The following is a 16283-nucleotide window of genomic DNA, read 5'->3' as shown; positions in this document are numbered from 1 at the left end:
TGGATTTGCACAGAAGAGTGAATAAATCTATTCAGAAGAAAGCAGCAAGGACTAAACTCAGAACTTAACAGCTAGAGGCACACCACAAGGAAAACTTGTTTTCAAAATAATCTCTAAGCCAGCTGTCTTCCTCCCAAAAAGCCTCTGGCTTATCTCCAGGCCAAGATTTACAAGAGGATGGTGGATTTGCAAAGCTAGAGATGACCAGGCAGTAGGGCATGGACCTTTGCTAAGTTAAAATGGGCAGCAAAAAGTTCCCTGTAACTTCATTATGATTTGTATTGGCTCAACAAAGGAATAATTAGCAGCAGAGAGGAACAGCTTGTAAGTGTATCAGACATCTTGTGGTGGGAGGTTTTTTTTAGGGCCACAGCACAAATTTAAGAAAAAAAATGTGAAGGTAAGGAAACAATGTAATCTATTCAGCTAAAGGCTTTGCACTGAAAAAACATCCTCAAACCCAGATTTGTATGAATTCTGTTATGAGCTTCTGTAATTGGACATATATTTTTATTTATTAGGGGGACCTGGGGAAATAACAGATGCAATGCTCCCCTGAAGGGCCAGGAACTGCCCCTCTCCCAGCACTGAAGTGACTCCAGAATGCTCTCAGCTCTTGGGCACCCCACAACATGTTAATCATGTTTACCCTGCTTACATGTAAAACAGCATTTCAGCACAAGCAGCTCATAATACAAGAGGGTTCCAGTGCTCCCTCCTGCCCCTACTTTGCTCTACAAGCTTGGCTGCCTAATTCTCCCCGTGCTATATTGGAGCAAGAGCTCCATCTTCTGAAGAAGCAGAAAAGAGCCCAATCCAGACTGCATTCCTGAGGAGTCAGTGGTACAGTGTCACCTGCAGTGTGAAGTGACCAGCCCATAGAGGAAAGAGAATTGCCAAATGCAAAGGTACTGTCTTAAAGTCAATTTTCAGAGTGCAAGTTGCTTATGGCTGTAAGGACATGTCGCTGAAAAGCTCTAGGAATAGCTCTAGGAAATAGCAAGAAAACATCCTACATCATTCTGCAATCGAAAAGCTCTAGGAATAGCTCTAGGAAATAGCATGAAAACATCCTACATCATCCCACAATATTGCCTGGAGTGCACGTAAAATTAGAACCATGCCTTGAGACTGCAGGCACGATCAGCAACAGCAGAAGAGAACAGAATTACCTTCACAGGGAAAACAGAGCCTCAGTGCTGCAACTAAACCGTGGGACACGACTGCAAAGCACCTGGGCAGTGGTGTGGGACTCACAGGAGGAGCTTTCTGTGATTTCACCTTGTGAAATTCTCCTTAGTTTGTACTCAAGAACTTTGTAGACCAGTCTGGAGCTGTGAGTCTCTCAGGGATATGGCTTTCAGGGATATGTGTGGCTTTCAGGGATATGACCACTGACAAAGCAAACCAAGGTTCAGAGTTTGCCAGCACCCTGTTTTTGAGTTGCATTCACAGCTGGAGAACCTTCCTGCACAGAATATGGTGGGATGGGATAGCTATACATGCAGGGAAGATCAAGGTAGACATAATTGCATCTTGAAAACAGGGTGCCAGCAAAATTTGAACACTGGTTAGCAAACTACCCTTTACATAAAGTCAGAAAACCTCCAACCTGTGAGATTGCCCTTTAACAAAGGGGATAAAAAATACCTTCCTGTATAAGAAGGATTTCACTGAAATATACTGGAAAACCATCAAGAGCTGTCTGGAATTTTAAGCCTTTCAGAAGGCTTCCTTCATGTTCATCAAAATAATAGATTTTGACAAAAAGGAAGTATTTAAAGATAAAACTCCTTGTGAAATTTGCTTCCTATGGTAATAACTAGTGTATTCTTTTCTTTTTTTTTTTTTTTTTAATGGACTAAGTCTATGTGGGTTTCCTGAGCTGTTCCCACCTAAAACCCTGGTCTCCCATTTCCAGTGAACAGCATGGTGATGAGGCAACACATGGAGCGGTGATGCTGCATACATGGCAAGGGCGACAGGCTGCTCTTAAGGCATTTTCTTGTGTCATCTGTTATGCTTCCCTACCTATTTCTATGTACATTTACAGCTAGAAAATGTGAAATACAGTTTTCGAGACTAGAAGCCTTCGGCCAAGAGCTGTTTATTATAAAATTTATCTAAGGATGGGATTAACCAGCAGGCAGTAATGAGGGCAGGAGTGAGGCTGCAGGGATGAAGTATTGCCTTTAGAGTGCTGGGGGTCAGGCCACGATGTCTTTTGCAGCAGGAGGAGGTTTTGCCTAGGTGCCTCCTGTTCACACGGGGTTTGGGCTACAGCAGCGAGTAGGCAAAACAGTCACAGGAACCCCTGCTCAGACTCCATCTCTTCTCCTGGATCTTCTATTCAGTGCTCTTGCAAAGAAATCTACGTTTTTAAATGCTTGGTTTTAATTTACTAGAGCCTAAAGTCTCAGAAATGTCTTAAGTGTTAAGAAACAAAAAAAGAAAGCTTAATTTACTACTTTTACAGGCTTTTTGGAGTAGCTGCTTGCTTTTCTATTTTTCCTGCAGAGGCATATGCAGCCAGATTTAGTACACCAAGTGTAATGCAAATGGCTTAAAAGACCTGATTTGAGATATGAAATATTTCTGCTAGGCGTGCTATATAATACCTGCAACTCTGGCATTCCGAAATCTGCAGTCACCAACTATTATCTGCAGACTGTGGACAGGAATCCAGCCTTCTTTTCTTCTGTTTAGGTTTTTCACCAACCTTTGAATGACAAGAGCATTAGTAAAAGAAACCAACCAACTCAGGAGCAGTTTGATGTGGTCACACTCTACACAACTGGGAGTGCAACCAACAGTTCACTCAAACCAGGGAAGCATTTTAACAGGAGCTGGGCATGCATTTAAAGTATTCCTCCCACCTAAACTTAGGAACATAATTAAAAAGCCTACATTGGGAGCACATCTGCCTTGGGCAACTCTCTAGTCAGTGGAGAGGAACAGGACTCTCTCTCTCCTTATCCTGCCTGAGACCTCCAGAGATGCCAGTGAGGAAAACCGGGTACTGATAGAGCCAAAGGCAATTACTTTCCTCACTCCTCTGCTATTCAGACTGGTAGGATGAATTTAGTCAGGGTACTATAAGCAAATTAAAGCCAAGACTTAGCCAGCTGGAAATACTCATAAATGACATCTGTCTCACTCATGCAGTAAAATTTGTACAAACAAAAAAAATTGGTGTGAGAAATCTCTGACTGGCACTGGTCAAAATCCCCAGGAGAGGTGAACATTCAGTAAACCTGAGATTATTTGCATCTTGCTTTTGCTATCAGCAAACTGAATTTTTCAAAATGCAGCAGGAGTAAATGATCACTGCAGATCCCTTCCAACTGAAATATTCTATTTTATCCTTTTCGAATTTCCCTCGAAGTGTGAGAGCTGTAGCTGTTAGACAGGAATCCTCCATGGGGCATTCACATCTGTGAATCTATGGGCTAGTGCCTGCACAAATCTGATCCAGGTTCCAGCTAAAATCCCCCTTCCCACACCCCAAACAAGGCATTAGCACACTGCTCTCTCTCCTACTGAGACCGGGCTGGCTGATGAGAGCTAGTCAGAATCAACCTGGAAAGGAGAGACAGCCAGGAATCTCAGCCAAATTGCTGCAAATCTTGGGAGAGGGAATGCTGCCCTCCCAGACAAGGAGACTAATGGTTCAACAGGCAGGAGGCCTGGGATAGTCATTCCCCAGGCAATGCTCCCAGACACAAGGAGAGAACCAGCTGTAAGGTGTAAGCTTGCGAGCCATAGCTTTAAATACAACAAAGATGGTCCGCAGTCATCAACCAGTTTAACACTTGTACAGCTGTTTGAGGGAGGAAAATGTCTTGCAACTACTCAGTATTGCCATTAATAAGCCCAGAGGAACAAAGCCAGGAGCTGGGCTGGGGTGTGCAAAGGGCTCGCACTCAAAGCACCATCTGAAAAGTGGGAAGAGGAGCTGTGAAGATATTGGTAAAACCCACCTCACCTAGACACCCATGGCAAGGAAGTCCTGACATGTTTTCCCAGGATGGCATCTAGTCTTGGCAAGGGAATGAATTCTCCAGCTTTCTGGAATAGTCTAAAACTTAATCAGAGGCTGCAGTGGGTGTATCACCAGGCAAGTGACATTTCAAGGGAATGCCTTGCAGGCTCTTAGAGATAAGGCACAGTAGTCCTAAAATACCTACCACTGTCCCTCACCATCTTCATGCACGAGCTGAATTTCATCTCCGTTTTTCACCAGCAGGTCCTCTGATCCTCTCCTCTTGCAGTCTGCAAGGGCTTTGTATTTTCCTGGGGACTGTGGTAGAATGAAAACCTTATCTTATTTAGCTGCATTTCATATCACGCAGCTGTTATTTCTGACTGCCACAGGGAATGTAACAGAGCCATATCAGCTACATTAATTAAAATTATTTCAAGAAACTGTGGCTGAGACATCTCCTCATTCCCCAAATTGAGATATGGAAATTTTGAGAGATGTGGACAAGATACATCCATTATCCAGTGAAGACAAACAAAGCAAGATGACTGAAAATGGCAGCACCTCAAGCTTTGAGACTATTGCATATCTACTAACCAGCTGGTTCCCATCCTCCTCTTCGGTGTCCGAGCAGTTGGAGAGGTACTGGTTACCCGACCACTCCTCCAGCCCCTCACAGATTTCCAGGGACTGAGACATTCCTGGCCAGCCTGCAAGACAACGTGCAGCTCAGTTTGGGGGAACCACAGCACCTGCAAAGCATGCCCTGAAGGGAGGGGAAGGGTCTGTACTTCGGTGGGGCTTGTTCTGGGGGGACACGAGCCCACTGTCCAACATCACCGGGCTGGTGCGCTCTGAGTCGTTCTCTTCTGAGCTTATGGAGGCTCTCTGGTGCTTTCTGAATGGTTGAAAAAATAAAGAAGCAAATCTTAGTTTTACTTTATGAAGGAATGAATGCAAACTCCACTAGGTTTTGTAAAATGAAGTCAGAAATAATACTGATACCCCTTAATCTGTGTTTCTATAAAGGTTAAGGACTTCAGTGTCCGGTTTTAATTTTTTTGGGATGGGAAATAAAGTTGCTGCAACTTCTCTACCCCTGAATTTGAGCACTGGTTTTGATCTTTGTCTGCATTTGCCAAGGAGCTGCAGCTCAGGCTGTGCTGCCAGGCTCGAGGGTGCCCCTCAACGACCCTGCCCCCAGACCACTGCCACCAAAGGGTGAGTAGCAGCACATCCCTCCTGTCCCCTCCCCAGAGGTCTCAGACAGAAATAGGGAGAAAATGGGTACCCCAGGGAGCCCCCAGTCCAGCTCCTGGCACTCACCCATCACTCAGCTGGGAGGAGAGCGGGATCTGGTCTGTGCCTGAGCCAGGCTGCTGCTTCTCTACTGCAGGGAGGTCAAACACCAGCTTAAAATCCATTTTTTATTAGTAACTGTCACACTTGATGCATTACTTTAAAAATTACACCTTTTTTACAACCCTATTGATTTCTCTTCAGAGAAAAACAGACCTATGGACTCTTGCAAAGCACAGACTTAGTTATGATTAAGATGGCATGTTAGCACAAATCCAATATTGAGCATGCTACTGAAGACCATAATATGCTTAAAATTAGGAGTCTGTTATGTATCTCGTTGAATTAAGCCTATGATAACAAACGTGAAATAATCCCCAGGGTAATGATGGCCAAAAAACCATACTTCTGTAATTAATTTTCACACAAGCACCTGGCCTTTACTGCTCCAAGTTATGTTATTTCCCTGTAATGTAAGGCCTCACTCTAGTATTTTGCTACCAGGTTTCTGGAAATCAATTCTCTAGTGAGAATTAGTGGATTTGAAGACTAGCAATGAGAAAACAGGAAAGGTTCTGCTACAGAGTGAATGCCACAGAGAAATTGGTCAAATGTACCTTTTATAAGCTCCTGCTGCTTGAACAAAATTTTTCGTATTTCATTCAACCACGCCATCTTCAGATCTACTGTTTGGGCCTGGAAGAAGAGAAAACTTCCAGAATTTTGAATTAAGATTTATGAATAAAATTTTACTTTTCCATGTTGTAATTATCTGAAATCCTCATTTTTCCAAAACCACCACTACATTTTAGACTCTTGATCTTTTAAAATTCACGGTTCCCATTACATCCAGGCAAAGCACAGTGGAAATTGTAGATTTATCACTACAATGCAAGGAGAGGAGTGCAAGCAAAAGCACCTGTGTGCATGCATCTTATCTCTTTCACAAAATACCTAAACACCTTTTTACAAAATACCTAAAGGGCCGTAACTGACTTTTAAACATATATTTACTTGGCTACATACACTTCCTTTATGAATTTAAGTTGGTTACTGTGTTATAACATGGAGGAAAAAAGCTAGGCAGAAGTCTAATTAAAAAAAAAAAAATCAACTGACAGTATACTCATAATGAGTTTTCCTCTGAACAGCCTTTTAGGCAAACATTTCTCCATCAGAAATTTCAATTCAAGATGCTACAAATGGAAAAAAAAAATCAAGAAGGAATCAGGTCAGTGGGGCTACTATTCTGTAGATGAGTGAAAAGATTACTGGGAATAACAGGACAGAGGCTAAACCTTTGCTCTGGGGGCAGCTCTGACATCTTAATTGTGCAAGAGCACATGTGGCCTGTGTCCATCAAAGCACTGGGTCCATTTCCAGCTCAACTCACATAAGGTATTAAGCACAATAAAAACTTTTTTGCAACTACAGGTCTATTTAAAATTTCATCTGGAATAAAAGGGGCAATTCTGTCTCTATTTTTAAGTGACTTTTATAGTTCTGGAATGCACACCAAGGACCAGCCACTGGGACAGATCTGTGAGCACTGACATGGGCAAAGAGAAAGAAGAAATGCACGTTAAATGTCCGATAATCCCATCAAGATCAATGGGACACATTCTCTTAACATTGTTGTGAGGATGCACAAATATCCAGATTTTTGAAGCTACAAACCTGCACAACATAGACCTCTTCTCGCCCACTGTACCAGATCTCAAATTTCCGATGATCTCCTTTCACATTCTCAGTTATTCCAACTGCATTCATCTGCAAATCCAAATGAAACAAAACAATTAAACATACTACAAATCTCTCCCTCTTCCCTAGGAATCCAGCCTTTTGGCAGCATGCTAAACCTGTTTTCACCCAATTTAACACATTTCATCAATTTTAATTTCAGTAGCAACTGAAAGTCATTATCTGACTTATCCCCCCTGACTTTCTGTCAGCTTGCTGCATTTGGTTAAGCTTTCCAAAACCAATCAATGGACCTTAGGGAACTTTTCATTTTGGGAATCACTGGAACTAACTGAAGCATCGTCTCATACCTCTTTCAGCATGGAATTTTGCAGATGAGGGATACGAAGCTTTATAAATACATGACACATTATTTCTGCCATATTATTCTTTATTTACTCACTGTATTCTGTTTTCCTCTGTCAGCAATAATTAAAACCCATTGTGAAACCTTTAGCTCCTTTAGGAGTTTCAGTTCAATGTCTTTTGGTCCCTTGCCATTCCTGTAGTTGTGACACCACCCCAAGGTTTCCAAAAGAAGGGTAAATTTTTGGATATTCAGCCTGAGCTGCCACAAATATGAGAGACAGTAAATCCTGGTCAGAGGGAAGAACTAGAATTTCAATATCCACTAACCTGAATGAACAGACCTTAAATCTGTCTATTCCTGGCTTTCAGGACACACACAGGCTGGAAGCTGAATGCTGCTGTACCTGGGTACCCGTTATCACTGACCACTTTTGATAATTTGGATGAAAATACCAAGGGCCCAAATCATTCAGGATCTGCACGTTGTGACCCACCTGAATGAGTAGCTCAAACTATGATTAGAAACCAAGAAACTCTTCAGCAACAGAAGACCTCTAACCCCCCCTGCTGAACATGGCATGAAGATGAAAAATGCTTTAATACCTGATATCACATAAACCATTCCCTCACTTAAAGCAGAGTTTGCTGGCAATTTATCACTGAACAAAGGATGGTCAAAAATAGCTCAAGTCTTCTGTGTTTTGAAACAGATGTAATAATAATGGTATCATCTATCATAAATTATTCAAGCAGACTGGGTTAGATAAATCCAGTATAAACACAAATGAAGCTTTAGAAATAGCATCTGTTTAACACTGCTGGTCCTCCTTGATAATATGTGCATCCTCAGATCTTTTGGTCTGAAAGACTATGATGATTTACAGATTAGGTCACATGAACAAATGTTCTGTACCAACATTTTCAATTGTTGGTGCCCATTTTCAGTGACTATGAACAGCCTCGGGAAATAGGAAGCAAACTGCTCTTAGAATCATAGAAACACTTAGGTTGGAAAAGACCTCTAAGACCATCGAGTCCAACCACTTCCCCAGCACTGTCAAGTCCACCGGTAAGCCACGTCCCCAAGTGCCACATCTACAGTCTTTTAAATCCCTCCAGGGATGGGGATTCCACCACTGCCCTGAGCATCCTGTTCCAGTGTCTGACCACTTTTTCAATGAAGAAATTTTACCTAATATCCAACCTGAACCTCCCTGATGCAACTTGAGGCCATTTCCCCTTGTCCTATTGATGTCACAATGTCTTAGAAAGCTGGAAGAGGCTGCATTCTGATTTTATGAAAACTTAAAAAACTCAAAACTTAAAATATATGAAAGCTGTTGGAAGGGCAGACTAGAGAGCACTTCATCCAGTTGCTGCAGTTCCCAGTTCTGTGCATCTTGTTTATTGACAATTTATACAGAGTCTCCCACAAAACTGCCCAGGCATCAAGATATTAGAAATTTTAGATGATCTACTGTGATGAGGCAAAGAAAAAGTGCTAGAAATAGACAGATTTAAGGTCTGTTCATTCTGGTTAGTGGATTTTGAAATTCTATTTCCTCCCTCTGACCAAGATTTACTGTCTCTCAGCTGTTGAATTGCTGCAATGCAGACTGAGGTGGGCTAGTGCAAAGCTCTGGGATGGTGTTCATCTGCATCAGCTTCCACGTGGCACCAGGCAGGCTGATTTACCTGGCATTGCAGTAACCTGCATCCTCTAAGTCACTGAGTCTCAGCTGAAGAGATATTTACCACTGGATATTTTACACAGTATGCAAAATATTATCCTGAGGGGTTCTTTTTTTGTTGTTTTACAGATGCTCCATTACACAGCTTCTACCTGACAGCTTGTTCCAATTCTGAATCCCCAAAAAACATTGTCGCAAAGAAAAATAATTTCCTGATACTTAGGAATGTGGTTTAGTGGTGGACTTGGCAGTGCTGGTGATGATCTTAGAGGTCTTTTGCAACCTCAACGATTCTGTGATTCTATGATCATGAATCAAACAAATGCCAAGCTCCAAGAACATGATTTTGCCCTCAGTGTAGCAATTCTCAAAACATATGTGTGCAGATGTAATCCTGTCACATCCATGCATTCTCAAACTCCAACCTCTCAGTGTGTCAACACAAACAACTGGAAAATAAACCCTCTTGAGGCAAAGAAAATCCCTGGACACATTGCCTGGACTCCTGAGCACAGGATTTTCTCCTCTGAGCTGGATTTCCCTCCCCACCTCTTCAGTTCTTTCAAAAGCATGTTATGGTAAAACAAGTACTGCAGGGAAAACAAGCTCTCCAGAAAGAAAATTATGCTGTTTGGGGAAAACATTAAGTACCTAAACATATGGCCTGAGATTTGCTTTTAATACACAATTTGTAACGCGCGCTGGAGCTGAACAGACTTATCTACTGTTACCTTGTTTTCTGACTACTCATGGCATCTCCCTCCCCAGACCCCACTGAGGTCAGGGACCTGCACCAGCGATCTGCTCTGCTTCCAAGTGCCCATTTTTTTCCATTCTAAGATATACCCATATTGGGGTTTTATTTATTAAGAAAAACAATGCAAAGTACTGAGAAAAAATGCTGATGTTAGAAGTGCTCATCACAAGCAGTATGCCAGAAGGTCTCTTTTAGAGGAGCAGTTTGGGAATGTTATTGATAATAGTTAGCATTTAGAGGCTTGGGACTGTTGTTTATGCCCCTCATATTTTGCCATAGGCTACTTTGTCACCTGATAATTGTCCTTTTAGCTGCAGTCAGAGCCTGCTGAAGGAGAAAGGCAATGGGGGAGGAAGAGTTATCACTACATCCTCCTGCCTGGCTGGGAAATAGGGCTCAGGAGCAGCCAGGCAGATCCCTGCCCAAGGGGCCTCCCTGGGGCACAAGGAGCCTCCTTGCTGTCCCAGGTGGGCTGGGGAAGATGCAAAAGACCTCCCCTCTTTCATGCCCTCACCCACACTCCTGGAAAGTGGACTAGGGGAGGGGGGCAGGCACATTGGTATCCCTGGAACTTGCCAATAGCACCATTTCCCTGGCACATGCCATCACATACATGAGTCCAAGTCCACAAGCTCTACCAGCTGCTGACTCAGCTGTGGGAGTTCTCAGAGGTTATACAACCAACATCCTTTCATGGGCATGGCACATCCCTATGAGGCATTACAGCCCTTGACAGCAGAAAACAATCAACTGTATCAGGGGAAAAATACTGCCTGGGTCTGCAGAATTACTAGTCTACAATACACACGGCAATGCAAAAGTAAAATGTCCTTACTTTCAAAAAATGCTTAAAACTGTAAGATGAGGTTTTGTCATATCCATCTCCGTGCTCCTCTCGCTTCTTGCAGAAGACCAAGGCTTTCTCATACAGGAACAGATGCCTCTGCATCGGCTTGAATCTGGCAAGATCCTTCATTTTCGTCGGGCCTTTTCGGTGTCCTGTCCAAACGCTGAAAGATCCCTGCATCAACACTTTCCCCAGTTCACTCAGGTCACCCTGGTGAGGGCAGGACAAGTAAAAAAAGAAATAAAAAGACGTCAATTAAAACGTAAGAGGACTCTCCAAACAATGATGGGTGACAGGGCCAGCTCTGTTCCAAGGCATGTCCCTCTAAGAACAGGTCTTCCTGGAAGGAGCAGATGATCTTTTGGGAGTGATGGCATGGTGCCAGGAGAGAAGGAGGGCTGCAGCTAGTCTAGAGAAACTGGAAGAACTAAGAAGACAGGAAAAGCTCCTATGGAAGATCAGGTCAAGGGCTCTGGTTACTTCAGTGGGAGAGGGCAGATGAGATTTGAGCCTGAACTAAGGTGTCAGAAGATGGAATTCTCCAGGAGGCCGAGACTGGGACCAGCAGCTTTGAAAGCCAACCCCTCACCCTTCCCTGAAGCCCTAGGAAAGACAACCACTTCCACAGGAAAGGATCGAAATCAGCCTCAGAGAGTAGTTAGTGAAATGTTGAATGTGAAATGCTATGAAGACACTCCAGGTGAATTATTAGGTCAGCCATGAGAACACTTAGGTGCGTGCTGAAAAAATACTCTGGAAAACCACAAGGTGGCAAGTGTGGGCACTATGCAACTCTGGATATGTCCCTTAGATGTGGATATTTTCCAAAACCCTGAAATCAGAGGGAAGACTGTCACCTGTAAGAGCTTCCTGATCCCATTCACTTTGTAGCTGTTCTAGAACAGTTTTCAGCTCATACCCTCTGGGACACTATCCATTCCCAATGCATCATCCAGTCCTGTGCAAGGGCTCTCATTACTCAATTCTACTCACATCATATCCTGTTATTGAAATCTGATGCATAGAGTCGTTGACTGACTTCAGCAAATCCAACATTGCAACCAGAGCTTCTTGAAGTTCCTGAACTCCATCACAGCTCGTGCTGTACTTTAACAGCTCCTGAAAATAGAAATGGAAGAGCACGTATTTGCACTTGAACAAAGCAGATTTTTTCCACCTCGCCCAAAGTTACCAATGCTCAGCAATTTACACTGAGTTTCTTTTTTCAAATGTCACTGGAAAAAAGACTCCCTCTAAACCACAGTCAGTACAAGGTGTGGAACAGATCACTGCAGGATGGCCTATTTTTTCTGAGTTTCCTTAAAGATGTCAGCTTTTAGAGCAGCATCAGATTTTTTTTTGTTGTGTTTTCCTGCTTGGTAAGAAATGGGAAATAAGGCTCAGGTTTTTCATTAGCTGCCCATATGTCATATATGCCCTCAAATGGTGTTGCAGCAGATGATTGCCTTCAGCCTGGCAGAGACAAGGCACAGAATTTATAAAATCCAGAGTCTTCAAGTCAATAAATGGAAGACATAATTTTACCACTGAGATAAAATTAGTTTTGTTTCACTTAGAGCTGCATGTGTACTCATTCAAGAGGCTAGAAGGTGGGGTTCAGAAGCTACTACCCAAATGTTATTCCCACCTTACAGAGTAAGAATAACAGCACTGCCCTGCCTCAGATGGGGGACACGAGAATAAGTGCATTAAAGATTACAAGCACTGTAAACACCTGAGGAGAAAAGAGATACACTAGCATAATATATTTCATTCATCATATTCTCATGATCATCCCTGGTTCAGTTTTCTTAGAAGTGCATCTGTCATTTTGCATCTCTGAACAGATTCAAACAGTTTTTCTCCCCTTAAAAAACAGCTTGTTAAAAGCACTTGTTCCTTTTTCAGATATATGAATATTGGTCTTCACTGAAAGTCACTTCAGAGGGCCAAGATAAGCAATATATCATCTAAAGTTTGGTGCTGATTTACAGGTAACCTTTAATTGAAAAAATAAAACAAACTGGAAAACAAATCTAATCTATCTGCTGATGTCCCTTCAGAGCAGAATATGAAATACCTTTAGAAGTAACTGGTATTTTGTCAGGCGCTGCACTGGTTTAAGTAAATAGGAATCCAGCCCGAGTTTGTGTTCTAATTTTCTTTGGCATTCCTGGAACACAGAATTCAGATTAAGTAAATTTGGCACCAACTATAAGTAGTTATTCCAACACCATGACTGTGGGATTTGCTGACTTTGAAGATTTCATGTCAAAATGTTGTATGGTGCCTAAAACTACAGAAATTTAATACCAACATGTAAAATAATATAATGAATGGATCTGCCTTACACTCCTTGTGTACTAGAAACTCCAACACCTACTTTTGTGAGGTTTCATGCAACGGTAGACAGAATACAACGAAACTGGGGGATGTTGAGGAGGGTGTTTAGGACAAGGGAGTGTCCCAGACAGTGCCTTCCTTGGTGGAAGAAACAGCTCACCTGGAAGAAGGTGCTTTCAGAGCACTGCCTCCACAGGGACTCCGACCGGGGCTTGTTCTGGCAGTACTTCTCATACATCTGGAAATCCTCTCTCTTGTAAGGAAAGCCAAAAAGTAAGTCACATTCATGAACCCAATCCTGCTAGGCAGCCAAATAAGGCAAGGACTCGAATTGTAATTTTGTTTTTATCTCTGCTGCCGACTTCAATATCTAAAAGTGACAGAGTTTGGGTAAAAAAAAGCATGGTTGGGAATCACAGCAGAGTCATGATGGCTGCTCTGCCCCACCTGCTGCTGGCCAGGCACCTCTGCTCCCAGGCTGGCTGTTGGTACTGCAGATCAGGAGCCTCTTACTCAGCTGACACAACTGAGATGTTGCAGAGTGCGACGAATCAGGAGAAACATTGGCCTTTGAGTGTGCTTTACATGTGAAAATGAGTCACTCACCCTGTCTAGGAAACAACATCCCACTCTCTCGGGTGCTCCCAGGCAGTTTTCCAAACTGTGCAGGAAAATTCTGCAAGAGATGGAAGAAGGGACAAAAATGCAGCTGTGAGCAAGGTAAGGTTTGGGTGTTTCATCATTACAGGAATTCAGTCTAATACAAAGGGGAACAGAGCAGCATCATACTTGTTGTGGAAGTCGTATATCTCGGACATGTTTCCGAAAAGGACGTCCTTCCTGTTCCTCAGCACGGGAGGCAGGAGGATGAGCATGGTAGGATTATCCATCTCAGCTCTGTAGCCCTGCAGGATGCAAAAAGGGCTCATCACTCAGTTGGTGAGGCCTTGGCTTGGCATCTCCTCGAAGGCAGATGAAAAGGGGACATGAATAGACTTTCAATACGATCTGCTTTGGTTCAAAGTGCAGTGTACATTTTATTTGCTTATTTTTGTCTCTAAATCACTGTCTTTCAGTCCCTGGGCACATGGGATTGCAATCCAGCAGGGAATGGCTTTGGACAGCTCCTGTGGGGCTGTCAGCGCTACACAGATGCTCCCAATTCAACAAAGGCAAATCTCAGCCACCTTCTCCTTACTATGGCCTGACTGCAGGGTCTCAGAGGAATACTTGTTTGGGAAGAACACATCTGCTGCTATGACCATGGGAAACAGTCATAGAGTGACAGTGTGTGTGTACAGGGTATGCAGTTACACACAACCTCACCAGAACCAGTGTAGGAGGTGGCTCCTTACAAAGCAGAGACAGCTTGAGATCAAATACCAAAATCAATGGGCTTTTTGCTCTTGTACAAGACTTGCTGAGCACCAGGGTCTCGCTCTCCCTCAATGCCTCAGGAACTCTGTGCTCTGTGGCTCCAGCTGCCTCTTGAAATCAGGGTTCCCAAACCGGGAGAGACACCACTGCACTACAAATCATTGAGTGGAACTAGGAAACAATGTAAAGCTCCCCAAAGTAACATCCCATCACTGCAAAATCATTCACCAGGTATGGCAAACATCCTAACTGCAGTGTAGGGAAAGGCATGGCCAGAGCTCAGGACCATCACTGCAAAGAGGCCCCCAGCTCAAGTTGGCCCTGCTGGTCACCAAGGACTGCACAGAACAGAGGCCCTTTTAACATGAGCAGCAAAAACGTATTCAGTATGTACAGCATATTTTCTTTGGCTTTCCAAATTAATCTCTCACACTCACTATGGTTGGAATCAATATTCCTTATACTAAGCAAGCATTTTGTAGTTGATTGAGGATGCAGTAGATGATAAGTATGTGGAAAATTAGTAATTTGTATTTAAACCCTGCAAGCAGGCTTCCCCCTTGAAAGGAAATACTATTTTCAGAAAACTGTCCATTTTTCTCTATCTAGACTTGATGAGCACAGTAATAAATTTTGTACCTGCCAACTGCTTCATCATAGAGAGTGTGGTTTAACAAAAAATCCAATCAGTGCATGTAATTACCTGCAGTCCAACAGATTTATATCCTGCTTGCTCCTGGGCGAGAGAAATGCAAGGGGGGGGAGCTATTTAACAGCCAACTTGTTTTGGCCATCAGCAAGAGTTATTTTGGAATAAAGTAGAAGTGTCTAGAATGGCAGCATGAGAAATTATAATCTGCTTTCTAAAGAAATGTGCTTTATACGGTCTCAAACTTCACAGTATTGAGACAGAATCCTCCTAAGAGTAAAACACAAACTTCTTTTGTCTCCTAAAGGTAAAAGAAATTAGGGAACAGTTAAAAGAAACAGCTTTTTGTACATTTTTCCCAGCACTGCTAAGACTAATTACCAGTGCTTTTGTGTACAAACAGAAGGCTTCTCCCTCATTCTAGATGAAAAGTTCATCCTGACACCAACTGTTCTTGCAGATGCCTCCAACAAAAAAAAACCTAGGGAGAAAACTTGAACATTTATGACTAGCTTGGGATCTGACAGTCTGGTAGAAACCTGCCCCATCACATATTTGCTTAGTTTGACAGAGTGGCAGGTGCTCTTTTGTACAAGTCACTGAGGAACCATAAGGAACAACCTGGAGAAGTCACTCACCGTCAGAACAGTGAAGAGTTCCTCTACATACACTCTCTCAGTTTCTATAAGCTCATTTATGACATGGCTAAAATAAAGAAAAAAATAGAAGCATATCATTTTTATGTCTATATAAAATGACCATATAATCAGTGCAGTTCAAGGAACTAAAAACACAGGGTGATCTCCTTAACAACCAACACGTAAAACCTCAAGAGATGACACCCAGGTCAGGTTGGAGGATCACAGGGGTGGAGCAAGGACTGGCCAGAAATAAACATCATTTTGAGGGATGTAAAGGGGATGAAAGCTTACCCTTTTAGTATATCTAAGCTGTCATCACTGTCTGAAATAAAATACTGCAAGGAATTCCGTTTTTCCTGATAGTCGTGCATTACTTCGATCTGGAAGAGAAATGAGATACACTGGGAAGAGCTGTCAGAAGGGCACTGCAGGGGCTGGACAAGCCCAGCCCCTGATGTCAGCATGGGAACTCTTTGGGGAAGGATGAAATATGCTTCCTTTTAAGAAATCCTTATGTAGGAAACCTTAAAAGGGCACAGCATATAATGGGTGGCCAAATACTCCCAGAAATTACTCAGATACATAAAATCTGAAAATACTGGCAACATAGTTCATTAACGCAGAGACCAGAGAAGAGTTTCCACAGGG

General features: G+C 42.8%; 1 protein-coding gene across 2 annotated transcripts in view; it reads right to left on the bottom strand.

The window, feature by feature from the left end:
* Positions 1-16283, bottom strand: part of MCF2 (MCF.2 cell line derived transforming sequence) — a 59266-nt gene that overhangs the window by 3932 nt on the left and 39051 nt on the right. For both annotated transcript variants that reach the window (XM_027742745.2, XM_039382401.1), the window contains 15 exons: positions 15927-16015; positions 15633-15699; positions 13758-13873; positions 13575-13644; positions 13129-13221; positions 12706-12798; positions 11619-11744; positions 10614-10835; positions 6959-7051; positions 5899-5977; positions 5309-5372; positions 4774-4880; positions 4580-4692; positions 4188-4300; positions 2619-2719 (listed from right to left, as the gene is read on the bottom strand). In XM_027742745.2, coding sequence (XP_027598546.1) covers positions 2619-2719; positions 4188-4300; positions 4580-4692; positions 4774-4880; positions 5309-5372; positions 5899-5977; positions 6959-7051; positions 10614-10835; positions 11619-11744; positions 12706-12798; positions 13129-13221; positions 13575-13644; positions 13758-13873; positions 15633-15699; positions 15927-16015 — 1546 coding nt within the window. The remainder of the gene's footprint in view (positions 1-2618; positions 2720-4187; positions 4301-4579; positions 4693-4773; positions 4881-5308; positions 5373-5898; positions 5978-6958; positions 7052-10613; positions 10836-11618; positions 11745-12705; positions 12799-13128; positions 13222-13574; positions 13645-13757; positions 13874-15632; positions 15700-15926; positions 16016-16283) is intronic.

Source organism: Pipra filicauda, unplaced genomic scaffold (assembly GCF_003945595.2).
Source record: "Pipra filicauda isolate LSUMZ 115617 unplaced genomic scaffold, ASM394559v2 scaffold268_size1050017_pilon, whole genome shotgun sequence".
Lineage (NCBI taxonomy): Eukaryota > Metazoa > Chordata > Aves > Passeriformes > Pipridae > Pipra > Pipra filicauda.
This window is presented reverse-complemented; position numbering and strand designations above follow the sequence as displayed.